The sequence below is a fragment of the Panthera leo genome, chromosome B3 (assembly GCF_018350215.1).
Source record: "Panthera leo isolate Ple1 chromosome B3, P.leo_Ple1_pat1.1, whole genome shotgun sequence".
Taxonomy (NCBI): Eukaryota; Metazoa; Chordata; class Mammalia; order Carnivora; family Felidae; genus Panthera; species Panthera leo.
Genome location: NC_056684.1, coordinates 49,865,240 through 49,893,072, shown reverse-complemented (window position 1 = coordinate 49,893,072; position 27,833 = coordinate 49,865,240). Strand labels below are relative to the sequence as shown.

The 27,833-nt window shown below is 35.4% G+C and overlaps 1 protein-coding gene across 1 annotated transcript in view; it reads left to right on the top strand.

The window, feature by feature from the left end:
• UNC13C (unc-13 homolog C) overlaps positions 1-27,833 on the top strand; it is a 371,311-nt gene that overhangs the window by 152,878 nt on the left and 190,600 nt on the right. The window contains exon 13 of the mRNA XM_042941974.1: positions 1,221-1,354. Coding sequence (XP_042797908.1) covers positions 1,221-1,354 — 134 coding nt within the window. The remainder of the gene's footprint in view (positions 1-1,220; positions 1,355-27,833) is intronic.

The following is a 27,833-nucleotide window of genomic DNA, read 5'->3' as shown; positions in this document are numbered from 1 at the left end:
GTAAATCAGCAGCACTTGGAAGTACCTTAGGAAAATATATGTCCCTAAAGGTACATTATAGTCTGTGTACAGAGGTCTCTAATAGTAAGTGGATTCAACATAGGGCTGTATTTTAACTTCAGGGAGAACAATAACGTGGTGATGACTCGTTCAGATCTGGTTGCAAGTCTTGGGCAGCATTAGAAAGTATGCATACAACCATTTGGCAGAGGGTGGCTGATCTTTGGATGAGATGTTGGAAATGGCAGTAGTTTGGGCCAAATAAAATATGATATACCTTTTATACCAGAGAACCCATGAATTTCCTGAGCCACAAATTGAAGTTTTCAGATATCCTGGACCTATAAGCTTACAAATCATTTGATAAAAATAATTAGGGAAGCCATATGCTTCCTATGGTCCCTATGGTCTGTGTCTTTGTCTTTTTTGCCTAATTATTTAAAGTAAATGTAGAAGAAGTGCTCGAAGAATACCCACCAAACAAAAGAATTTTACGTGTTGAGTATGAAGTTGATATGTGAAACATTCAAGATTGTTATTGTACTTTGTTCATCTCAATGTAAATTTAGATCATCCTGGACAACACTCTCTAGAGCTTGAGAATTCATGAAGCACGATAAATCAAGGATTCAAATATGATTTAAACACACACACACACACACATGAAAGATAGACTTACATACTTTTCATTTAACTAGATGCATTTGTGGGTGGAATAAGAGTGTTCCAGACCATTCGTGGAACATTTATATACTGTAGAATTTAATGGTACTGGCTTGAGTTCTGCCCACTTACCACCAATGTAACTGTGAACAAAATATTTAGGCAGGATAAATTTCACACATATGCACATGCACACACCCCCACACACCTTTGTACACAGGGAAAACAACCTCCCTCCTTGGAAGAAGCCACATTAAAGGGATAATTTCTATAATAATAATTCCTAAGAATATGAGTTACAATTGAGAAAGAGCAACTTCCAGTCTAGAGCCAAAGAAGTTAGAAATACAAGCCTATGCTCGCCATTGTGATTTTATCCAATGGGATGTCATTCAATGAAGAAAGGAGACCTGACTTTAATAGCTTTGGTTCACATGACCTAAGAATTTTTCTGTAACCACTTTTCTCTGATCTGTCCATTTGACACTGATAAACTAAAGTCATACCATTTAACCTTTTTTTTTTTTTTTTTTGATGTTGCATGACCTTGTGAGCAGAGTAAGAAACAGGACATTCCTCGGGAAGATCAGGGACCATCTACCAAGAATTTGGATTTTTGGCCCCAGCTTATTACACTGATGGTCACTATTATTGATGAGGATAAAACTGCCTACACACCTGTCCTGAATCAGTAAGTATGCTGTCTTGGAAATGAATGGATTTTATTCTACTAAAGTTAAGAAAACATAAAATATTTGAAGCATGGTTTATACTCTCATTGGAAAAGTTTGTTTTCCAAAATTAAATGTTCTAAAATTAAGCTATATAAAGCAGAATTTTTTATTTTTATTAGTAAATATCAATTCAGAGATATTTTAAATTTTTACTTCAAAACCGTTAGAATGAGATTCTTTGGATAGAGAGACAAATATTTCCCAGAATTTATTTTTATTTGATGTAGAAAAGTTTCTTCTTTCCTTTGATTCCTTTCATGACTATCTCATTATCTCAAAAAAGAAAAAAAAACCCACAAAACTATCTCACTGCACTTCCCCCAAAACTAAAAAGAATGTCAAAATTATTAATTATATTTCATTGTGACTTGTAATAATAAAAATTTTTCAAGAAAAGCTTGCTTTCAAAATAGATACCATGGATTTAATGCAATATTTAATGCTGTTTTTTAAAGTTTATTTATTTATTTTGAGAGACTGAGAACGCTCACCCTAGTGGAGGAGGAGCAGAGAGAGTGAGAGAGAGAACCCTAAGTAGGCTCTGTGCTTGGCAGCGCAGAACCCCATGTGGTCCTCAGTCTCAGAAACCATGAGATCATGACCTGAGCTGAGATCCAGAGTCAGAATCTTAACCGACTGATCCAGGTGCCCCAATGCCATATTTAGTAGAGTAAGTCCATTTTCTCAAATAACAATGCAAGCCTATGCCTCTATACATAGAATTTGTAAATTATGACCAGATAGACAAGGCAGATGAATTAAAACTCATGACTATTCTAGAATAGCAGATTCTAGAGGAGTCTAAAATTATCAACTCTTCAAAATGCCACTTGCTAGGAGACCTTGGGCAAATTATCTAATTTCCCTGAGTCTCAGTTTGCTCATATGTGAAATAAGGATGTATTACTAGATAATATCCAAGATGCTGTCCAACTTTAATGTTGCACATTTAGTATTTATTTTATGCCCACATATTGAGGGCTATACAGAAAAAGCAAAGTAATGGCTAAGTCTACCAACAAGGCACTTGCAATGTGACTAATGGAGAGTGTATCCTGACGTTTTGGTAATACCTGAAATGCTATGGGCAGCAGGAGTAGCAGAAATAGACAAATCATGAAGTAGAACATGAAGTAGAGTCAGACTTACTATAGAGAACTGGACTTATTGTTTCTCTATAATGGTCAAGACAGGGTCAAAAAGCTTACGTCGAATCCAATTGAAATTTCAATTACAGAAGAAATAAATTTATCCTAATTTTCATCTTTTCCTTGCTTCTTAACCACTGATTTTCATCTGTCCGACATTCCTCCTAATTGTGGAGAAATTGGTCCTCTTTAAAATGCAACCATTATAGCATCATTAGGTTTGTATTTATACTTCCTTCCCCCTTTCCCTATTATACTTATTCTACCTGAAGACCAGAGTGTTTGCTGCTCAATATCTATAGAGACTCTGTTTTATTTTCTTCTGATAGCTCAAGACTAGATCTTGTCTTTTAATATAAGACATACCCTATGCTCATCCTGGGGGCTTTATGGAACAGATATGTTTTCTCCTTTATTCTTTGGACTTTTTTTTTTAAATATGAAATTTATTGTCAAATTGGTTTCCATACAACACCCAGTGCTCATCCCAACAGGAGTCCTCCTCAATGCCCATCACCCACCCCCCCATCAACCCTCAGTTTATTCTCCATTTTTTTTCCAGTATATGAAATTTATTGTCAAATTTGTTTCCATACAACACCCAGTGCTCATCCCAAAAGGTGCCCTCCTCAATACCCATCCCCCACTCTCCCCTCCCTCCCACCCCCCATCAACCCTTAGTTTGTTCTCAGTTTTTAACAGTCTCTTATGCTTTGGCTCTCTCCCATTCTAACCTCTTTTTTTTTTCCTTCCCCTCCCCCATGGGTCTCTGCCATGTTTCTCAGGATCCACATAAGAGTGAAACCATATGGTATCTGTCTTTCTCTGTATGGCTTATTTCACTTAGCATCACACTCTCCAGTTCCATCCATTTTTAAAAGTCTCTTATGGTTTGGCTCTCTCCATTTCTAACTTTTTTTTTCCTTCCCCTCCTCCATGGTCTTCTGTTAAGTTTCTCAGAATCCACATAAGAGTGAAAACATATGGTATCTGTCTTTCTCTGTATGACTTATTTCACTTAGCATAACACTGTCCAGTTCCATCCACGTTGCTACAAAAGGCCATATTTCATTCTTTCTCATTGCCACATAGTATTCCATTGTGTATATAAACCACAATTTCTTTATCCATTCATCAGTTGATGGACATTTAGGCTCTTTCCATAATTTGGCTGTTGTTGAAAGTGCCGCTATAAACATTGGGGTACAAGTGCCCCTGTGCATCAGCACTCCTGTATCCCTTGGGTAAATTCCTAGCAGTGCTACTGCTGGGCCATAGGGTAGATCTATTTTTAATTTTTTGAGGAACCTCCACACTTTTTCAGAGCAGCTGCACCAGTTTGCATTCCCATCTTTGAGTAGATTTCCTAAAGATAGGGAGATCAATACTTGTTTTGTGCCCTTTAGTTGGGATATGCCATTTGGTAAATGAGTATTGAATAAAGAGAAACATCTGAGAAATGCTAATCAAATGTTATATGAAAGATTCTATTTTTTATCAAAGAAATTCTTTACATTCACCAAATATCAGATATCCAGAAATGACTAGTAAATATGCATCATAAAATCATGGAATTAAAGTTTTCCAGAATTATTTTTAATCATGTACTAAGAAACATATTACAAATTTTTATTTGACTTTTTGAAACTGTATTAGAAGAAATGGAGGAAATACATTTAGTTATGGCACAAATAAATTTTAAATTATGAACTAAACAGTCTACTCAGTATAAAAAGGAGTAATGATACGAGAAAAGGAATGTCTTTCTTTTCCTTTATGTTTTTGATGTAGGGGTTTGGAATCAGTTTTTTTTTTTTCTCCTATGAGACCCTAATCCTAAAAAAACCTGAATGCCTTCCTATATTTGTAATCGATGTTTTATGATTGTAATTGTTCAGATTTTGAGGACGTTTTAAAGATTTTTTGTTTACTAAGGATCATTCCATTTTGCTTCTTGTTTAACGTTTTAAGTGAACTTCTAATGAGTGAGATGTGGTCTTGGTGACCAATGCATTTGTATAATTTGGTGAGATTTTCATTCACACCTGTTTCTTGATGACAGGGTGTCATCACATTTAGGCTTCACTAATTATCTCCTTTGTTGGTTAAGGCTAGCAGTGTTTCAGAGTGATGAGTCCAGACCACCTGGGTCAGGATCATGTGGTCTGCTAGTCAGGTATGCAGATTCTGAGCCTTATTTCAAATCTATGGATTCAAAATCTGAAGTTGGCACACAAGTCTGTAATATAAATAATATACCTTCATGTGCTCTATAGATGCTAAAGTTTGTTTTTTGTTTTTTTTTTTTAATTTCTTTTTTCAACGTTTTTTATTTATTTTTTTGGGGACAGAGAGAGACAGACAGAGCATGAACGGGGGAGGGGCAGAGAGAGGGAGACACAGAATCGGAAACAGGCTCCAGGCTCTGAGCCATCAGCCCAGAGCCTGACGCGGGGCTCGAACTCACGGACCGCGAGTATAGATGCTAAAGTTTGAAGGCACAGTCAAATCTGAGACAGATGTTTCAGGCTAAAACAAGTTTCAGTTTTATTTTGAAGGCAAAGGTAAGTGAATACATGATATAAGAATATAGGGATATTTTTTCATTCAGTGTAATCTAAGGTTACTGATACAAAGTTATAGATTGAAGCATTGTTATGACTGACAAAATCATTGTAAGCTTTGGCTCATTCAAATTTTATGACAATTTATAATAATTATAGGATGAAACTTGAGAATAGGGTTTTATTTTGTATACTAATATAATTCCAGGCATATATATTGGTTGAATGAATGAAGAAATTAAAGCAAGCCTGTATATGTAGTTGGCATATGTTCTCTCTGTTCCTACTTTATTATTAATTGATGCACTGAAGTATTTGAGCAATATTTATTCACATTTTTTAATTTATTTTTTTATTTTTGTAATGTTTTTATTTTTGAGAGAAAGAACATGAGCAGAAGAGGGACAGAGAGAGAGGGAGATAAAGAATCTGTAGCAGGCTACAGGCTCTGAACTGTCAGCCCTGAGCCTGATATGGGGCTCGAACCCATGAACAACAACCACCCAGGCACCCTGAGCCACCCAGGCACCTCATATTTATTCACATTTTAAATTTTTATAGGGGTGCCTGGGTGGCTCAGTCAGTTAAGCATCCGACTTCGTCTCAGGTCATGATCTCGCGGTCTGTGAGTTCCAGCCCCACATCGGGCTCTGTGCTGATAGATCAGAGCCTGGAGCCTGTTTCAGATTCTGTGCCTCTCTGTCTCTGCTCCTCCCCTGTTTATGCTCTGTTTCTCTCTGTCTCAAAAAGAAATAAACATTTTTTTTTAATTTATGAAGTGGCTTTCTGAATGCTTATAGAAATTTCACTATTTTATTGAAATAGGAAACCATTAAGCAAAATATTTTCAGATCTTCTGGTGTGGTTCTCTTGCTCCCTTATTAACATATTTTTGAAGTATAACTGAATACAGTAAAACTGCATATGTTTGAAGTATACAGTTTGATAAGTTTTGACATATATATCTAGCCGAAACACCCTCACCACAATCAAGATAATGAAGGTATCTATCACCCTAATAAGTTTCTATGTGACGTTTGTGACAAAGTAGCAATACTTTGTCTCCTTTTATTTATGAGTAATTTTCCACTATATTGATGTACCTCAAAATGCTCACCCATCCATTCATTTTTTAAGATTAGGGTTAGGGTCGCAATTTGAGATTTTTTTCCAGAATAGGTTGCTATGAATATTTGTTTACAAGTCTCTACAGAGACATCATCTTACCTTTATTTTAGGTCATGTGGTAGGTATATGTTTAGTATTTCTTAAAGTTGCCAAACTACTTTCCCAAGTGGTTGTACATTGCCAAAACTTAATATGGTTAGAATTTATATTTTAGCCATTCAGATAGGTGTATAGTAGTGTCTCATCATGGTTTTAATTTACATTTTCCTAAATACTGTGCTGACCATCATTTAATGTGCTTAATTGCAATCTATGTATTTTTGATGAAGATCAAAGATTTTTGAAGATGTTCAAAATATTTTTGCCCTTTCCAAATTGGGATGTTTATCTTTATATTATTGAGTTATAGTGGGTCTTTACACAGAGTAAATAAGGGTCTACTGTCAGGTATAAATGTTGCAATACTTTTTCCTAGTTCGTGACTTTCTTTCCATTTTCTTACTAATATCTTTTGAAGAAATTTTGAAAAATTTTGATGGGATAGTCCAATTTATAGATTTATCATTTGAGTTTTTTGCATCCTATTTAAAACATCTTACAACACCCACAGGTCAAGCTGTAATACCACAGTTTTCTTCTAGATGTCTTACATTCAGGTCTATAATTCATTTCAAGTTATTTTTTGTATACGGTATGATACAGAGTTCAAGATTCTTTGGGATGTTCTTTTGTATGCTTATCTTTCCAACTCCAAATGTTGGAGAATTTATCCTTTCTCCATTGAATTAATTTGGCAACTTTGTCAAAGATCAATTAAATATACTTGTGAGAGTCTAATTCTGTACTCCTATTGCATTGGTTTATTGATCCATATATCAGTTTAGTGATGATGAACTTCAGCTTTTGTTTATCTGGAAAACTCATTCAGTTCTGAAGGACAACATTGCTAAGTAGAGTATTCCTGTTTGGCTGCTGTATTTTTTTTTTTTTTCCTTTCAGCATTTTGGATATATCATCTTCCTCCCTTCTGGGATTCAAAGTTTCCTCTGAAAATCCATTGATAGTCTTAGGGTTATCCTCCCTGTATAACAAGCTGTTTCTTTCTTCCTGCTTTTAAAACTCTCTCTTGGTTTTTTTTTTCCTCTTTGTTTAAATTCTCACTTTGTTCATGCATTGATATCCTGACTTCAGTAAGCATCTTTAAACAATTATTTTGAACTCTGTATTAAGTACATCACTTACTGCCGTCTTATTAAAATCATTTTCTGGTGATTTCTCTTGCTTTTTGTGTGTTTCAAACATTCCCATTTCTTCATTTTCTTTCACTCTCTGTGTTGGTTTCTGCACATTAGATAAAACAGCAACCAGTCCCCGTCTTGACAGACTGGTCTCATTAGTCACCCCAGCCTGAGCTTCAGGTTGTCTCTCAAATTTTTATGAATGTCCAAGCCACCATCTTTGTTCTTTGTGGTTTCCATAGTTGAGAGTTTGCCAAGACTTGTCAATTTCCCAAAGGGAGGGGATAGCAAATGAAGGCTAATTAGAAGCTAGACGCTCAGGCAACTACTGGGAAAAAAATGTAAGTAAGCCCTTTCAGAGAGAAACTGTAAAGTGGACATTTTTGCCTATTCCCTCTGCACTGAGCCCTGGTCTATAGCCATGGAGTTGGGGGAGGGGGTGTTCCTGCACCTGTTGTAAAGCTGCTTCTTTGTTTGCTATAGTCCTGCTATAGTCCTGCTTCTTTGTTCGCTATAGTCACGAATACAAGCCCCGTTAGCTATCAGATATAGGTGATTTGAGGACCCATTCCTCAGGTGGCACCCGTAACTTGGGTCACCAATGGTACAGACAAACTCCTTTTGGAGAAATACTGGTAATTTGTTCTAGTTGTTAGAGCAAGGCAGAGGGATAACATCGGAGAAATGCCCACCAGCTCCACCAAACTCTGGGAAGGATCTCAGCCAACTCCTAGATGCATGCTAAGTTAAAAGCTAGACCCCTAGGCTCATAAAATATGCAGTCTAGCCCTTTCCAGGAGAAGACTAGGAGATGGGCATTTTTGTGTTTTCTTTCTGGGCTGAACCTTGAGGGGATATACACAGGGAGTGCTCACAAGCCCATTAATAACTACTTATTTATTTACTATAATCCTGTGAGTCTTGAAGACATAAGCCCTCATTGGCTTTCAGAGCTAGGTGTTTTGAGGACCCATCCCTCAGGTAGGAGCCCTTTTTTTAAAAAAAATTTTTTTAAAGAATTTATTTACTTTTTTTGAGAGAGAGAGAGAGCAAGCTGGGGAGGTGCAGAGAGAGAGAGAATCCCAAGCAGGCTCCACACTGACAGCACAGTGCCTGATGTGGGGCTCAAACTCATGAAACCATGAGATCGTGACCTGAGCCAAAATCTAGAGTCAGGTTTAACCTACCAAGCCATCCAGGAGTGCCATCAGGTGGGAGTCTTAAAAGTTGAACTAGGTATGCATTTCAAACCCTTTGCTCCTTTGGAGAAGATGACAGTTGGGAGTTCCCTCTTGATTATATGGTGCTGTGTCATGGGTGCAATTTATGGCAACACTGCATCTAACCCTTTCCTACCCATTACAAGCATGTTTGCTGGAGAAAAGGCGGGTGGGGGAAATAGGCAAAATGGATGAAGGGAGTAGAAAGTACAAGCTTCAGGTTTCAGAATGAATAAGTCATAGGAATAAAAGGCATAGCATAGAGAATATAGTCAGTAATATTTTAATAATGTTGTGTGGTGATAGATGGTAGCTACACTTGTGAACATAGCATAACATGTAGAGATGTTGAATCACCATGTTGTACACCTGAAACTAATGTAACATTGTGTGTCAACTATACTCAAGTAAAAAAATTAAACAATAAAAAATTTAAATTCTTACAAAAGTGTTTATCATTCTAAAAAGTAGAGAGACTATACAATGCAGCATTGTGCCATCACTTACATTCAGGAATAGCAAAGATTTTGTCATATTTTCTTCATATATACATGGAGGTTTTTTTTTTCTTTGCTGAGTTATCTTAAGCAAATGTCAAACATTATATCATTTCATCCCTACATACTTCAGTATTCATCCCTAAAAATGATGGCTATTTTTTTGCATATCATAATGTCATTGTCACAACTAATAATATTACCAGTAATGCCAATATTACCTAAAAAGGCCTTTGGGGGGTGGGGGAGTAGGTGGCTTAGTTGGTTAACTGACTCGATTTCAGCTCATATCACAATCTCACAGTTGTGAGATCAAGCCCAATCTCTCTCTCTCTCTCCCTCCAATCCCCGCCCTCCTGCCTATGCCCCTCTCCCACTCACACACATGTGCTCGCTCTCTGTCTCTCAAAAAAAAAAATGCCTTTTTACATTTGATTTGTTTTCTTCAGGATCCTAAAAAGGCTCACACACTACTTTTGGTAGTTAAGTGGCACAAATCTCTTTTATTCTAGCTCAGCTCCACTCACTTTTTGTTTATCCATGCCACTAACTTTTTGCAGAAGCTAGCTGTCCTTTAGAATATTGCAAGTTATGGATCATTGTTTTTGCTTTTTTGTTATATTTAACTTGTTCCTCCGTATTTGATACTCCCCATCTTTGAACGTTATCAGCTCTAAAAGCTCTTTAATCTTCTATTTATTTTTTTTCAAGATACATAACAGGTAACTCTGTGTACTTCATACCCCATCATATCAAGGGTCCCATTAAGTCTGGTTGTTTCCCTTTTGGTGATGCTAAGACTTGTCTGTACTGGCAGTCTGATCCCTTCATTCCAAAGTTCTCTGTTGACCTCTCCTCTAATGCTTTTAATTATTTATGATGATTTCAGAAGCAACTATTCCAGTAGGGACTGTAAAATTGTGGTGTTATAATGTTACTCTTTCAATATTTATTAGTTAGAATTTCTCTGTGAAGAACTTGCCTTCATCAGCTAGGGCTATACTTACTTGATTACTCTGAAATAAAGTAAGGACAGGGAATATAAGGCAAATACTTATTTTTTTTTTCTTTTAGCTTAAAGATTTTTATTCCCATCTTTTATTTCCTGCTGTCTTTATTTTTATAATTTTCCACTAACATTCTCATTTAAATTTAACAAATATATATTGAGTACTCAATATTCATCAGGCACTATGCAAAGTTGGAGCCCCCAAAATTTAATTGGAAAGAGATATGTACAAAATTAAACATTGGTCTTCAATTGGCTAATCAACGTGCCTGCCATGTTAGAAGTCCTGGGATTAAATTCTTCCCCTCATTGTCCCTTGTTGAAATAATCTAATGAGAAAAACTTGGTTTGCTCTTCGCAATTTGACTTTGAGAAATGCAGAGAATGAGACAATTGACAAGGAGAATAGATATTGAAAGGTTACAGGTTTGGTGATATGTGTAGTAAGTGACCTAAAATTAAGAATAAATCAAAATGAGGTCTAAGCAGAAGTCAGGAGATAAACATTGCTGAAAGGGAAGGAGGCAGATGTCAGCAAAAGAAGAGAAGGGATACCTGGAAGGAAAAGCAGAAATGATGAGAGTAGCAGAACCATGCTCTTGGTGGATCTCTTGAGTGAAGATCCCATCTGTGGTCACCTACTGCACTCCCCTGACTGCCTTCAACTCTGAAGCAGGTGCTTGTCCATGGTTCTACTGGTCATCGCTCCACCTGTTAAACTGAGTTCATCTTTCCTGGGATTTTCGTATAATATGCCAGTGCACATTATTAGTCTCATTTCTCATTATGAAAATTAGGCTTCTAAAAATTACCTGTTAATTATTGGTAGTTGACTTAGGTCGATGATCTTCATAAGCAAAGTAGCATAACCTGTTACGATATGACATGGAACAACACATGTATTCCAGTGTAGTTGCAGTTACATTGCTGTTGAAGTGTAAAGGAATGCTTCGGCTTGAATTGTCAGAATATGAGCAAACGCAAGCAGTCATTTCTGCAGACTAGCGTTTACAGTGGGAAGAATAGTCAGAAAATCCAAAAGTCTGAGCTCAAAGTACCTGACTAAAGGTCCAAAAGGAAAGAAGCAATTTTGATAGTTTTTACCCATGGTAATTACAGCCAGTTGAAGTTTTTGTTGTTGTTGTTGTTGTTATTGTGGTTTTTTTTTAATGTCTCACTTATTTTGGAGAGATAGAAAGAGAAAGACAGAGAATGAGTGGTGGAGGGGCAGAGACAGAGGGAGACACAGAATCCAAAGCAGGCTCCAGGTTTTGAGATGTCAGCACAGAGCCTGATGCAGTCTGTAACTCCTGAACCTCAAGATTATGACCAGAGTCAAAGTCAGATACTTAACCCAATGAGCCACCCAGGCACCCCTGTAGCCAGCTGGAATTTTAAAGCAGATCAGGTATTTCTCTGCAAATTTCCAAAATAATACATCTTCTGGAAAAATTAAGAATATTTTTCTAAGACGGGGTACTTGGGGGGCTCGGTTAAGCATCAGATTCTTCATTTCAGCTCAGGTCATGATCTCACAGTTTGTGAGATTGAGCAGTGGGTCACTTATAGCACAGAGTATGCTTGGGATTCTCCCTCCCCCTCTATCTCTGCCTCTGTCCTGCTCATGCTCTCTCCCCTGTCTCTTTGTGTTTCTCAAAATGAATAAACATCAAAAAAAATTAAGAATATTTTTCTTTTTTAATTTTTTTAACATTTACTTTTGAAAGAGAGAGAGAAAGCATAAGCAGGTAGGGGCAGGAGAAAGGGAGACAGAATCCAAAGCAGCCTCCATGCCCTGAACCATCAGCACAGAGCCTGATGTGGGGCTTGAGCTCACGACCTGTGAGATCATGATCTGAGCGAAAGTCAGGTGACTATCTGACTGAGCCACCCAGGTGCCCCTAAATACAATTTTTCTAAGAGCACTATTAATACAGATGCTTACTAAAAATTTTATTACTTCGATCTCTCATGAAGATTTCAATTTTCTACCTCCCTTCCTGCACATCATAGAGGAAAGAAAGGTTCATCTTGGATTTCCAAGGTTTATTATGCTTGCCAGATGATTTAGGCACCACTGGCTATCTATATGCTCTAAGTACTATCATATAGGGAACTATAGGGAAATATAGGGAATTAACCGTAGCCAGGTACTATACTAATCATTTTTACAGTTTAATGTTTGAATTAATCCTAAACTCAATTCTAATGACATCAGTACTATTATCGTCCCCAAATTACAGATGATGACACTGAAGCCCACAGAGGATAACTAACTTTCTAGATCACACATCTAGTAAATGGCAGAACCAGAATGTAAGCACCTCTTTGATTCACAACAGGATGAACTTTAAGGAAAAGATGCTAGGAATAAAATAATGTGCATTAATCCTTCAATCCAACCCAAACATATCTGATGTTTTCATGACTAATCCAGATCTGGTCATGATAAACCTGTAACAATAATGACTCACTGATTCACAAAAAGTTCAAAGTGCAGGATATGCCATTTGGTACCAATTGCAGTTGTGTATAAACCAATAAATAATGTATGCAATCTGTTATGTATCAGAGGAAAAATATTAATAAATAGTTTGTACTTAGTGGCATCCTCAGGAGAAATCATGATTTTTTTCTCCCTCAGAATTCACTGTTTTAAAGAATTTTAATTTTTCTTTGTTGATTAGGTGCCAGAAATGTCAGAACTGAGGTCCACATTTAATAACTCTATAGAATAAAAAATAATACATTTTTCAAGTTTATTTATTTTGAGAAAGAGAGAGACAGCATGCACACACGTAAGTGGGGGAGGGGCAGAGAGGGAGAGAATCCCAAGCAGGCTCCACGCTGCCAGCTTACAGCCCAATTCATGGCTCAAACCCAGAAACCGTGAGATCATGACCTGACCCAAAGTTGGACACCCAACTGACTGAGCCATCCAGGTGCCCCTAAGAACATACATTTTGGTGGCTCAGTCAATTAAATGTCTGACTTTGGCTTAGGTCATGATCTCACGGTTTGTGAGTTCAGGCCCCACATCAGGCTCTATGCTGGCAGCTCAGAGCCTGGAGCCTTCTTCAAATTCTGTGTCTCCCTCTCTCGCTGCCCCTACCCCACCCATGTGTGCTCTCTCTCTCTCAAAAAGAAGTAAACGCTAAAAGAAAAAGAGCATATATTTCTATGTCTAATCTCATTTTATTTTATAACTTAATTTTTCCTTTAACTTGTCTACTTTCAAGTCAAATCTCATTTTATGTAGTAATTGTGTAAACTATCTTAATAGTTTTGAATGAGATGAATACATAAAAAGTAGTAAGTAAAAATAAAAAGGACTGTGTTTTAAGTATGCAGAGATAAAGGTGATTTGAGTGGTTTAGTGATACAATATTTTTGAGTGAGACAGACTGAGTCATGAGAACTTAGAAAAGTTTTGTAACATCTTTCAGACTGATATCCACATTTAAAAATTTGGGAGGGAAAAATTAAGACCTAGCACCAATATCAGGATTCAGGAGATAAGGCATATAAGGTAGTTAGCCCAAGGCATGGCATTGCCTAGATGCTCTACAGTGTGAATTCGCATCTCTTTTCTTCTGCCTCAGTCTCCTTGCCCCACAACTTGAATATGGGAACTTGCTCCCCTTCAGGTCTCTAACCTGGAGTCTTAGGTGTCGCTTGAGAAACAATTATCTGAACCAGTGAATCCCATTACTTCCCCATGCCCATAGCCCAAGGTTGTAGGTGATTCTGACCATCTTCACCTCTTCTGCTACTGCCAGGTGACATTTTCATTGCCTTACAAAATCTTGAGTTTAATTGTTGACCTCGATCCATCTCTGATTTTTATTTTTCATGTTTAAATTAAATATGTATATAAAGATCTGAGTTTAGTAAAATAATGCCTTAGGTTGTAAATGTAAATAAAGAGAAAACAAAAACATCAAAGGGTAATTGGGTTTAAACGACATTGGTGTTCTACTTGGTTTTGGTGCAGGAGAGTTTACAAAGGAAAAATTATCACCAAAGGAAAGGTTCAATTAGATGAGTTTGCACTCCGAATATTTAAGCTGGTTTTGATCCCTAACCACAGTGCTATGATGTGTTTTAGTTCCTCTTTAATACAGCTTTAACTTGTAAGGCTACTTTATAATTTACTAATAGAGTCTTGCTTAATCAGGTTCATTCTTCTTGGCTATTCCTTCAAGATAATGGCAGTTAATTGCACTAATGCATATCAAGTATTCTTTTTTTTTTTTTCAATTTATTTAAATTCAAGTTAGTTAATATACAGTGTAGTATTGGTTTCAGGAGTAGAACCCAGTGATTCATCACTTTATGTAATACCCAGTGCTCATCCCAACAAGTGCACTCTTTAAGGTGGTCACCCATTTAGCCCATCCCCAACTGAACACCCCTATAGCAATCCTCAGTTTGTTCTCTGTATTTAGAAGTCTCTTCTCATTTGCCTCCCTCTCTGTTTTTATCTTACTTTTGTTTCCCTTACTCTATGTTCATCTGTTTTGTTTCTTAAATTCCACATATGAGTGAAATTATATGATATTTGTCTTTCTCTGACTTATTTCACTTAGCCTAATACACTTGTTGGTTCCATCCACATTGTTGCAAATGGCAAGATTTTGTTCTTTTGGATCACCATAAGTAGTATCCCATTGTATATATACCATATGTATTCTTAAATGGAAAACATATTAACAAAAGCTGAATTATTAGTATTTTTTTTATAATGTGAAAAGAGCCCAGCAAACTAAATGTCTCTTAAATTATGAAGGTAATAATGAAGTTTCAGTTGTGTGCATGGCATGCAATAACAGAACCATTGCTTACTCATTTGTGACAAAGAATACTTTTTTTCAAAGACAACTTTGCATATCAAAATAATACTAAATATTTAATGGATTCTAATCATATCTGTTGTGACTAATGAATGAATCCGTATTATCCAATTTGGCAGCAGTAGATTGTTTTTCTTATTTCACTAAGAGATTTGCAGATAATAAATTGGGTTATTAAATTGCTGTGTCTTATGGGATTCAAGATTTAAAGCATTTATGCTTTGTATTAATTGCTACAAATTAAAAACAGGAGACATTCACATAACATTGGAATAGATCAGTTATTTCATCAAACCTCCTTTTAGAAATAATAGACTAAGTTAAGCTGTAACTGCACTTAATATTAAGAAGTAGAGCTGTACATTAGAGAATTGAATCTGTGTACAGCAAAATCTCACAGATGCAGACAGGTATGAGGAGAGCCAATTTTATTTTTAAAATATGAATAATGAAATATAAAAATGTAATGTGTCATCTTCTGTATGTGTTTAACTTTCAAATGCATGTAATACTTACGAGCTTAGGAAATGGTTGTGGAAGTGAAAACCTTCCATACTGTTTGTTTCATAGTTTGGAATTTGTTTATAATTAACATTTAAATTGTTAGAGTCCTCTTGTGATTTCTGAAGTTTATGAAACCAGATTACTCCTGTGAGTACATAAAAATTTCCCTCTGCAATCAAGTTCATTGCTATTAATCTTATTAACAACTTTTTTTTTTTTCCTGGAGACTAAAAAGTACAAATTCAAATTTAAACTTCCATTCGGTTTCTATGATAATTTTGTTCACATTAGAAATCAGTGGAACTTAAATAATATTTTCCTTTATATCTCATTTACAGTTAAAATTTAATTACCATCAGCAAACATTTATTGAGTGTTTATGATGAGTCAGTGGCTGTACAAATTATTTACATGTAAAATATCATTTAATCTTCACCACATCCCTAGAAAAAGCCCCAAATTGTACATTTATTATTGTCCCCATTTGACAGATGAGGACATTGAGTTTTAGAGATTATGCAATACTCCACTGGGTGAATTAGTCAAGTAGTAGAAGAGAAATCAAATATGTATCTTTTGGATTGTATTGAGGTGTAACCACTACATTTTGTTGTTGTGGATTGTGCAGAGGAAATAGCAAGAGCTGTGTTAAATTGTGGAAAAGAAGGTTCCAGATTGCATAGACTTCTTAGACAGCCTTAAGAAAGGGCAGAAATTTTCAACTGTGAAGTTTGTTGGAAGAAAACAGCTCTGCCTTTTGAATAATGGTCTGGAACTGGGGATATAGCACAGTAAAGCATATAAAATTTACCAACATGAGAGTATGTAGTTGCATATGTGGACAGAGTGAAAAAAAAGCATTTGGGGAATATGATTATTTTGTGCCCCCTGGAAATAAAATCTAACCAGCAGTTACTTAGACCTCAATAAAATCTATTAGGAGACATCTGAGATGTCTCTCCTTTCACGCCAACAACAGATTTGCTTCTTCTGTCGTATTTTGCTGATAGTTGGGAATTTTTCATCTTTTTTTCCTCTAGGTAGATAGGAGCAAAGAAGTTGTTGCAGAAACTATTAGCTTTGCAGATTTTTTCACCAGGTTATATCTTGGCTTCTAGAAGTGTTTATATCATGTTAAATCATGTGGAGAGAATATATAATATACATACATACATGTGGTATATATACATAAATATATATATTATATTAAATAAATTAATATATATTATATTTAGAAGATTGTATAATATTGGGTAGTGAAGAGATTCTAAATGGAGAGGAATTGTCTTCTAATGCTAAACAAAATTAATCAAAGAAAAAATAAATACTTTGTATCAGTTTTGAACTACAAAACAAATGTAAATAAAATTATACTAAGTTAAATCTTATGTTATCAGTAAAATTATAGAATTTATATAGTAAAAGCACCAATCCTAATAGTAAGCGAGCTATGATGCAGTTTATAGTCATTGTACCCTTTGCCCTTGTCCTTCATAGCTAAGTAATCAGTGTTAATTCTGCCTTGAGTACAACAGAGGACTTTAGCAAGAGGTGATATTTGAACTGTGGTTTGAAGGAAGAGGGGGAAGTTATGATCAAATGGAAATTCAGGAGGAAAGAGAATAGATGGAGAAAATGGTCAGAAGATGCGGGATATCACATATGTTGAGAAATTGTAAGTAATCTTGGCAGGTAGAGCATGGAAAATATTGGAGAGTAGAGATAGAAGTTGGGATGAAATCATCACTGGCCAAGAAAGTAACTTTAAATGAATTGATACTTTTCTATGCTAATGAAGTGTAACAAGCAATTGATGATTTTAAAACAGTGGTTTGAAATATTACAGTCTGTGTTCTTAAAGGTAACCGAGGTGGTAAATGTAGAAGTGTACTGGAAGAGGGGGAAATGGAGGCAAATAGATAAACTAGTACAATTCTTGAGGCAAGTGAAGGTTAAGACTTGAATAAGGAATGTGACAGTAGGAATGGGGGTGGGACAGCAGATTTCACTGGTGTATCAAAGGAAGGATCCACAGAATTGTGGAAGGGAGAAGATGCTATAGATTGTGGCAGAGGTTGATGATGTAGTTTGCTATCCAGATTCAGGACTAAATAGTGTTGTTTTTTTCTTATTATTTAACTAGATTATATATAATAAAAAGCCATAGAGGGGCCCCTGGGTGGCTCAGTGGGTTAAGTGTGATTTTGGCTCTTGATTTCACTCAGGTCATGATCTCATGGTTTGTGAGTTTGAGCTCTGCTTCAGGCTCTGTGTGGAGCCTGCTTCGAGTTCTCTGTCTCCTTCTCTCTCTGCCTCTCCCCTGCTCATGTGCGTGCGCTCTCTCTCTCTCAAAATAAATAAACTTTAAAAATTAAAAGGAAGAGCCAGAGAAATATTTTGAAATGCACCATAGAGAAGTAGCAAAGTAAAATAAAAAAATATGGACATCAGAAGAACCTGTATAACTATTAAATAAATAAACAAGCTTTGAGGTTTTGTTTGTTGTTGTTTCTAGCTTAGGATATCCATTATCTCCTTAGGTAATGGTAAGGACAACCAAATTTGAAACCAGTATATCATAATACACTGTTTAGTAAAACAACTTCTAGAACAGATAACAGAAAATATGTCAGACCTCAAAGATTGTTTTCTGCATAAAAATGGAGCTTAGCAAGGAGTACATCTTGAGATTTAAAGAGGGACTGTTGTATAAAATATGAAGCTAATAATTTGAATTATAAATAATTTTAGGCAAAATTAATAGACTAATACAAAAAAAGTCAAAATTAGCTATGAAGACATTTTCAATGCTTAGGAATTTTTGTTACTGTCATAAAAAAAAGAATGAAAAATATGGTTGAGAAGCTAAGTTCTATTTCTGACTCTGCCATTCATTTGTTTCGCGTTTTAGGACATATTTTTAAATCTCTAATGTTCTTGAGTCTAAAATGAATGTAATCAAAGCTAGCTTAATATCTCTTAGTATAAAAATTTGTTGAATGTCTTCTCTTTATTGGAGAGATCATGAACTTGGGGTAGTAGATTCAGGCTCAAATCCTGACCACCAATCCCTCATTTTTTAAATAAGAATGTGAGAAAAAAAATGTTAATTACATATTTGATAAAATTCCCATTAATTTTATTTCAAAAGAGAAATAATTTAAAAAAATTTAGGATTACAAAAATAATCTTATTTAGCTTCATAGGATGGTGTAAAGCAGAAAATAAAAGTTGTCATCTTTATGCATCATTTTTGTGAAGATAATAAATGAACATAAGAATCCCCTCACCCAAACCTTACCAATTTTCAATAGCTGGGTGTATTTTTTTCAACTAATGTTTTCTGCACATATAAGCATAGGTATTCATTTAATAGTGCTTATTATATGCATATTACATATACAGGCATCAATATATTTTTTACAAAATATGGAATCATATTATGTATACTAATCTGTAATTTGCTTTGTTCACATAACACTACCTGCTAGGCATCTTTTTTGTCTCAATACAAGCAGATCTGTCTTATTCTTTTTGATAGTTACATAATATTCTGTCATTTCATACAACATCAGGATGATGCATCCCATAGAGGGGACTCCTGGGGTTCAGGACAAAAGGGAATGGGAGTAACACAGATGTTGGAATTGCATACGATTTGGAAGCCTGTACAGAGTCACGAGATGACTTTTGAAAAACAGATTAAAACATGTCCTAAGTTTTTTACCATTGTTTAATGTTTTCTAATCTGAATGTTTTCAATAAAATTTTTCACTATTTTAATGAAAATTTCATTATTAGAAAGGTTGGACATCTCTTTTCCTAGGTTTAATAAGCTTTGTGTTTTTCTTTTTAAATTGACCATTCATCCCATTAGCCCCTTTTTTCTAATATTCATCTTTTTCCTGTAGATTTGTACCAGTTCCCTTTATATTAATATTATCCGTTTGCTCTTAATACATCTTGCATATATTTGTCTAATGTGTTGTTTTTATTTTAAATGGTTGTTTGGTTGGTTTAAGTTTTGCATTGTTGAGGATTTAATACTAATGATTTAATACTAATGATTAATGAAAAACACAAAGTTTTTCAACAGTGAAAATCAAACTTGACATAGATTGGTTCTACACTTGAGAAAATTCTGAGACAGTTTTTAGAATTTTTGTTTTGAAGTTATTTCATTGAAGCTTCCAAATTAAATGAAAATATATTTTAGAAATCACTTTTAGGGTTATTTCATGTGGTAATTATAACCATTAACTGGGGTACACAACTTCTTTCTTCCATTAACTGATATGTTTTCTCTCCATGAATTTCTTATGATGTATGCACATGTTTAGTAGGAAAGTGTGTTGGATATGTGATGACTCTCTCTCCTACAAGCATCAGCTGATACACCGAGAGACAAAGACTGAGAACTTGAGAAACTAGACAAAGAGTAGCAGCTGAAAAACAGAAAGGTGAACACAAGAACAGGAGAATAATTGAAATTCAGGCCCTATGAAGTGGTGGGTTGAGGTGAACATCCAAGTCATACATATGGGGCTAGGAAGGGATACATGCTAGGAGTGAGCGTGAATAAAATACAGATCCAGTTTGAGTGAATTCAGTTCGTGAATGGAGAAAGGTCATCTCTCTCAAAACCTAAAATACAGCTTCCAGAAGAAACATGAATCCTTTCTGAAAAATACTAACATCATCCACAGACTTAAATTGTATAGACATCTTTCACAAGCAATGTCTTTCATTCAATCAAAAATAAGCAGGTATTATAAGAGATTAATATAATAGAATTTAGAGACTCATATATTATAATTTTGATTAGTATATTAAGAAATTAAATAACACAATGAAAAAATTCAGCTCTGACCTTGAAACTACTGGAAGGATCAGAAAGAAATTCTAGACTAAAAACTACAACAATGAAATTAATAATAATTTAGACCTAAGGAAAGAATTAGTAAACATGAAGATGGTACAGAAGAAAATAACCACAATGAAGTTCAAGGACACAAAAGATGTAAAATAAAGATGGTTTACAAAAGTTAACTATATGATGGGGTATAAAGTAAATCTCAACAAATTTCAAAAAATGGAATCTTTCAAAATGTGCTCTTTGACCTTAGTTTAATTAAGGAGAAAACAGCAACAAAAAGATATTAGGAAATCCAAATAGCTGAAGTTAAGAAATCAAGATTAGATAAATAACATATGGTTTCACTTACATGTGGAATCTAAAAAAAACAAAATGAACAAGCAAAAAGCAGAAACAGACCTATAAATACAGACAATAAACTGATGGTTGTCAGAGGGGAGGAGTATGGGGCAATGGGCAAAATTGGTGATAGGGTGTGGGAGGCACAGACTTCCAGTTAGGGAGTGTATAAGTCACAGGGATGAAAGGTAAAGTATAGGAAATATAGTCAGTGATACTGGAATAGGGTTGTCTGGTGAACATTGTGATCCATAGTGACAGTGAGCAGAGCAGAGCATAATGTAGGGAGATACTGAATCATTATGTTGTACACCTGAAGGTAACATAACATTATGTCAACAATACTTCAATAAAAAAAGATATTAGAACATTAATATTGCATATATTCCAAAATAGAAAAAAATAAAAATTAAAAATTTGAAATATTTTGATTGGATTAATATGAATATATAATATAATATTATTAGGATACAGCTAAATGCAGTTCCTGAAAGAAATTTATACCTTAAATACACATTAGATTGGAAAAAATCTCCCAAATTACTTATTTAAGTATCATTCTTAAGAATTTAAACAAGAAACAATTTATTAAACCTAAAGAAAATGGATGTTAGGAAATAATGAGCAGAAATTGATGAAATAAAAAACACATAGTGATGTAACTACTAACATTAAAATATAAAATATATTTATTACCCCCAAATTTCTTCACACTCCTTTGTAGTCTACCCCTCTTTACACCCAAGTCACTGGCAACCACTCATAAGTTTTCTTTCTCTGTATTTTTGCCTTTTCGATAATGTATTGGAATCGTGGTATGTAGGCCTTTGACTATAGCTTTTTTCATTGAACATAATTCAATTGGTACTCATGTGCATTGTTACATGTATTGGTACTTTATTCCTTTTTATTGCTTAAAAAATTCCATTCTGTGAATCTGTCTCCATTGATTTATCCTTTCATTAGTTGAAAGACATTGATGTTGCAATTTTAGGTGATTAAGAATTAAGCAATATGTACAGCTTTTGTTGCAATTATAGTTGCATTTCTCTTTGATAAATACCTAGAAGGGGACTATTAGTTAAACATATATCTACCTTTATAAGAAATTGCCAAATTGTTTTCCAATCTGATTCTAACATTTTGTCAGCCAAAATGTATCCACATTCTAGCTCCTCTACAACGTTGCTAGCCTTTGGTATTGTTAGCTTTTGTTCTGTTTCTTTTGTTTTCAAGCTGTTCTAGTAGACATATAGTGGTATCACATTATAGTTTTAATTTGAAAGTACCTAAAGGCTAATGTTGAGCACATTGTCATGTGCTTATTTTTCATCTAATTACCTTCCTTGCTGAAGTGTCTTTGAAATTCTTTGCCCATTTTTTAAAATTATTGATATTAGAGAGTAATTTATATATTCTGGGTAAAATTCCTTTATCATATATGTGTCTTGCAAACTGTTTTCTCCTCTATTGTTGCATATCTTTTTATTTTCTCAACAGTACCTTCTAAAAAACAGACTTTAATTTTCATGAAGTCTAATTTATGAGTATGCTTTGAATTTTTTGCCTCACATCCAAGCAACCACTGCCTAATGCAAACTCATAAAGATTTTTTACTCTTTCTTTTAGAAGTTTTATAGTTTAAGGTTTTATATTTAGGTAGGTATATTTATATTTAGGTAGGTGGTCCATTTTGAGGTATTTTTTTTATATGTTGTGAAGTATGGGTCGAATTCTATTTATTTTTTTGCATATGGATATCCAGTTACCCTAGCAGAACTTGTTGAAGCTACCCTTTCCCTATTTAACTACCATAATATCTTATTGAAAATGAATTAACCTTGTATTTGAAGATGGACTGTCTTAATTACTATATTTCATTGTAAGCTGTGAAGACATGGAGATGTAAATGTTCTGGGTTTTGTAAAATTAATTTTAATATGAAATTTATTGTCAAATCGGTTTCCATACAACACCCAGTGCTCATCCCAACAGGTGCCCTCCTCAATGCCCATCACCGACCTTCCCCTCCCTCCTACCCCCCATCAACCCTCAGTTTATTCTCATTTTTTAAGAGTCTCTTATGGTTTGGCTCCCTCCCTCTCTAACTTTTTTTACCCCCTTTCCCTCCCCAATGGTCTTCTGTTAAGTTTCTCAGGATCCACATAAGAATGAAAACATATGGTATCTGTCTTTCTCCGTATAACTTATTTCTCTTAGCATAACAATGTCCAGTTCCACCCATGTTGCTACAAAAGGCCATATTTCATTCTTATTGCCACGTAGTATTCCATTGTGTATATAAACCACAATTTCTTTATCCATTCATCAGTTGATGGACATTTAGGCTCTTTCCATAATTTGGCTATTGTTAAAAGTGCTGCTGTAAACTTTTAACATGCATCAGCACTTCTGTATCCCTTGGGTAAATTCCTAGAAGTGCTATTGCTGGGTCATAGGGTAGATCTATTTTTAATTTTTTGAGGAACCTCCACACTGTTTTCCAGAGCGGCTGCACCAGTTTGCATTCCCATCAACAGTGCAAGAGGGTTCCTGTTTCTTCATATCCTCTCCAGCATCTATAGTCTCCCAATTTGTTCATTTTAGCCACTCTGACTAGCATGAGGTGGTATCTCAGTGTGGTTTTGATTTGTATTTCCCTGATGAGGAGCGACATTGAGCATCTTGTCATGTGCCTGTTGGCCATCTGAATGTCTTCTTTAGAGAAGTGTCTATTCACGTTTTCTGCCCATTCCTTCACTGGATTCTTTGTTTTTCGGGTGTGGAGTTTGGTGAGCTCTTTATAGATTTTGGATACTAGCCCTTTGTCCGATATGTCATTTGCAAATATCTTTTCCCATTCCGTTGGTTGCCTTTTAGTTTTGTTGATTGTTTCCTTTGCAATGCAGAAGCTTTTTATCTTGAGGAGGTCCCAATAGTTCATTTTTGCTTTTAATTCCCTGACATTTGGGGATGTGTCAAGTAAGAAATTGTTGCAGCTGAATCAGAGAGGTTTTTTTTCTTCTTTCTCCTCTAGGGTTTTGGTGGTTTCCTGTCTCACATTCAGATCCTTTATCCATTTTTGAGTTTATTTTTGTGAATGGTGTAAGAAAGTCGTCTAATTTCATTCTTCTGCATGTTGCTGTCCAGTTCTCCCACCACCATTTGTTAAAGAGTCTCTTTTTTCCATTGGATATTCTTTCCTGGTTTGTCAAAGATTAGTTGGCCATACACCTGTGGGTCCAATTCTGGAGTCTCTATTCTATTCCATTGGTCTATGTGTCTGTTTTTGTGCCAATACCATGCTGTCTTGATTATTACATCTTTGTAGTAGAGGCTAAAATCTGGGATCGTGATGCCTCCCACTTTGGTCTTCTTCTTTGATATTACTTTGGCTATTCGGGATCTTTTGTGGTTCCATACAAATTTTAGGATTGCTGGTTCTAGCTTTGAGAAGAATGCTGGTGCAATTTTGATTGGGATTGCATTGAATGCATAGATTGCTTTGGGTAGTATTGACATTTTAACAATATTTATTCTTCCAATCCATGAGCATGGAATGTTTTTCTATTTCTTTGTATCTTCTTCAATTTCTTTCATAAGCTTCCTATAGTTTTCAGCATACAGCTCTTTTACATCTTTGGTTAGGTTTATTCCTCAGTATTTTATGATTCTTGGTGCAATTGCGAATGGGACCAGTTTCTTTATTTGTCTTTCTGTTGCTTCATTATTAGTCTATAAGAATGCAACTGATTTCTATACATTGATTTTGTATCCTGCGACTTTGCTGAATTCATGTATCAGTTCTAGCAGACTTTTGGTGGAGTCTATCAGGTTTTCCATGTATAATATCATGCCATCTGCAGAAAGTGAAAGCTTGACTTCATCTTTGCCAATTTTGATGCCTTTGATTTCCTTTTGTTGTCTGATTGCTGTTGCTAGAACTTCCAACCCTATATTAAACAACAGCGGTGAGAGTGGACATCCCTGTCATGTTCCTGATCTCAGGGGGAAAGCTCTCAGTTTTTCCCCATTGAGGATGATGTTCACTGTGGGCTTTTCATAAATGGTTTTTATGATGTTTAAGTATGTTCCTTTTATCCCGACTTTCTCGAGGGTTTTTATTAAGAAAGGATGCTGAATTTTGTCAAATGCTTTTTCTGCATCGATTGACAGGATCATATGGTTCTTATCTTTTATTTTATTAATGTGATGTATCACATTGATTGCTTTGCAAATGTTGAACCAGCCCTTTAGCCCAGGAATGAATCCCACTTGATCATGGTGAATAATTCTTTTTATATGCTATTGAATTTAATTTGCTAGTATCTTGTTGACAATTTTTGCAGGCATATTCATCAGAGATATTGGCCTGTAGTTCTGTTTTTTTGTTGGGTCTCTGTCTGGTTTGGGAATCAAAGTAATGCTGGCTTCATAGAATGATTCTGGAAGTTTTCCTTCCCTTTCTATTTTTTGGAACAGCTTGAGGATAGATATTATGTCTGCTTTAAATGTCTCATAGAATTCCCCAGGGAAGCCGTCTGGTCCTGGACTCTTACTTTTTGGGAGATTTTTGATAACTGATTCAATTTCTTTGCTGGTTATTGGTCTGTTCAAGTTTTCTATTTCTTCCTGTTTGAGTTTTAGAAGTGTGTGGGAGCTTAGGAATTTGTCCATTTCTTTCAAGTTGTCCAGTTTGTTGGCATATAATTTTTCATAGTATTCCCTGATAATTGCTTGTATTTCTGAGGGATTGGTTGTAATAATTCCATTTTCATTCATGATTTTATCTATTTGGGTCATCTCCCTTTTCTTTTTGAGAAGCCTGGCTAGAGGTTTATCAATTTTGTTTATTTTTTTCAAAAAACCAACTCTTGGTTTCATTGATCTGTTCTCCAGTTTTTTTAGATTCTATATTGTTTTTTTCTGCTCTGATCTTTATTATTTCTCTTCTTCTGTTGGGTTTGGGGTGTCTTTGCTGTTCTGCTTCTATTTCCTTTAGGTGTGCTGTTAGATTTTGTATTTGGATTTCTCTTGTTTCTTTAGATAGGCCTGGATTGTAATGTATTTTCCTCTCAGGACTGCCTTCGCTGCATCCCAAAGTGTTTGGATTGTTGTATTTTCATTTTCATTTGTTTCCATATATTTTTTTAATTTCTTCTCTAATTGTCTGGTTGACCCATTCCTTCTTTAGTAGGGTGTTCTTTAATCTCCATGCTTTTGGAGGTTTTCCAGACTTTTTCCTGTGGTTAATTTCAAGTTTCATAGCATTGTGGTCTGAAAGTGTGCATGGTATGATCTCACTTCTTTTACACTTATGAAGGGCTGTTTTGTGACCCAGTATGTGATCTATCTTGAAGAATGTTCCATGTGCACTCAAGGAGAAAGTATATTCTTTTGCTTCGGGGTGCAGAGTTCTAAATATATCTGTCAAGTCCATCTGATCCAATGTATCATGCAGGGCCCTTGTTTCTTTATTGATCCTTTGTCTAGATGATCTATCTATTGTTGTAAGTGGGGTATTAAAGTCCCCTGCAATTACCACATTCTTATCAATAAGGTTGCTTATGTTTGTGATTAATTGTTTTATATATTTGGGGGCTCCCATATTCGGCACATAGACATTTATAATTGTTAGCTCTTCCTGATGGATAGACCCTGTAATTATTATATAATGCCCTTCTTCATTTCTTGTTACAGCCTTTAATTTAAAGTCTAGTTTGTCTGATATAAGTATGGCTACTCCAGCTTTCTTTTGACTTCCAGTAGCATGATAGATAGTTCTCCATCCCCTCACTTTCAATCTAAAGGTGTCCTCAGGTCTAAAATGAGTCTCTGTAGACAGAAAATAGATGGGTCTTGTTTTTTTTTTTTATCCATTCTGGTACCCTGTATCTTTTGGTTAGAACATTTAGTCCCTTTACATTCAGTGTTATTATAGAAAGATATGGGTTTAGAGTCATTGTGATGTCTGTAGGTTTCATGCTTGTAGTGATGTCTCTGGTACTTTGTGGTCCTTGCCACATTTCACTCATAGAATCCCCCTTAGGATCTCTTGTAGGGCTGGTTTAGTGGTGACGAATTCCTTCAGTTTTTGTTTGTTTGGGAAACTTGTATCTCTCCTTCTATTCTGAATGAGAGACTTGCTGGGTAAAGGATTCTCGGCTGCATATTTTTTCTGTTCATCACATTGCAGATTTCCTGCCATTCCTTTTTGGCCTGCCAAGTTTCAGTAGATAGGTCTGCTACCACTTTTATGTGTCTACCTTTGTAAGTTAGGGTTTTTATCCCTAGCTGCTTTCAGAATTTTCTCTTTATCCCTGTATTTTGCCAGTTTCACTATGACGTGTCATGCAGAAGATTGATTCAAGTTATGTCTGAAGGGAGTTCTCTGTGCCTTTTGGATTTCAATGCCTTTTTTGTTCCCCAGATCAGGGAAGTTCTCAGCTATGATTTGTTCAAGTACACCTTCAGCCCCTTTCTCTCTCTTCTTCTTCTTCTGGAATTCCTATGATACGGATATTGTTCCCTTTGATTGCATCACTTAGTTCTCTAATTCTCCCCTTATACTCCTGGATTTTTTTTATCTCTCTTTTTCTCAGCTTCCTCTTTTTCCATAATTTTATCTTCTAATTCACCTATTCTCTCCTCTGCCTCTTCAATCCGTGGTGTGTCTGCCTCCGTTTTATTTTGCTCCTCATTTATAGCATTTTTTAGCTCCTCGTGATTATTTCTTAGTCCATTGATCTCTGTAGCAATAGATTCTCTGATGTCCTGTATGCTTTTTTCAAGCCCAGTGTTTAATTTTATGACTATTATTCTAAATCTTTGTTCTTTTATATTGCTTAAATCATTTTAGATCAATTTGTTAGCTGTTGATATTTCCTGGAGTTTCTTTTGAGGACAGTTCTTCCATTTTATCATTTTGGTAGTCCCTGCATAGCTCCAAACTGCAGGGCACTTCCCCTGTGTTGTCTGGAGTAACTTGTGTTGGTGGGCAGGGCTGCAGTCAGACCTGAAATCTACCCATAGCCCACCACTGGGTCCACAGTCAGACTGG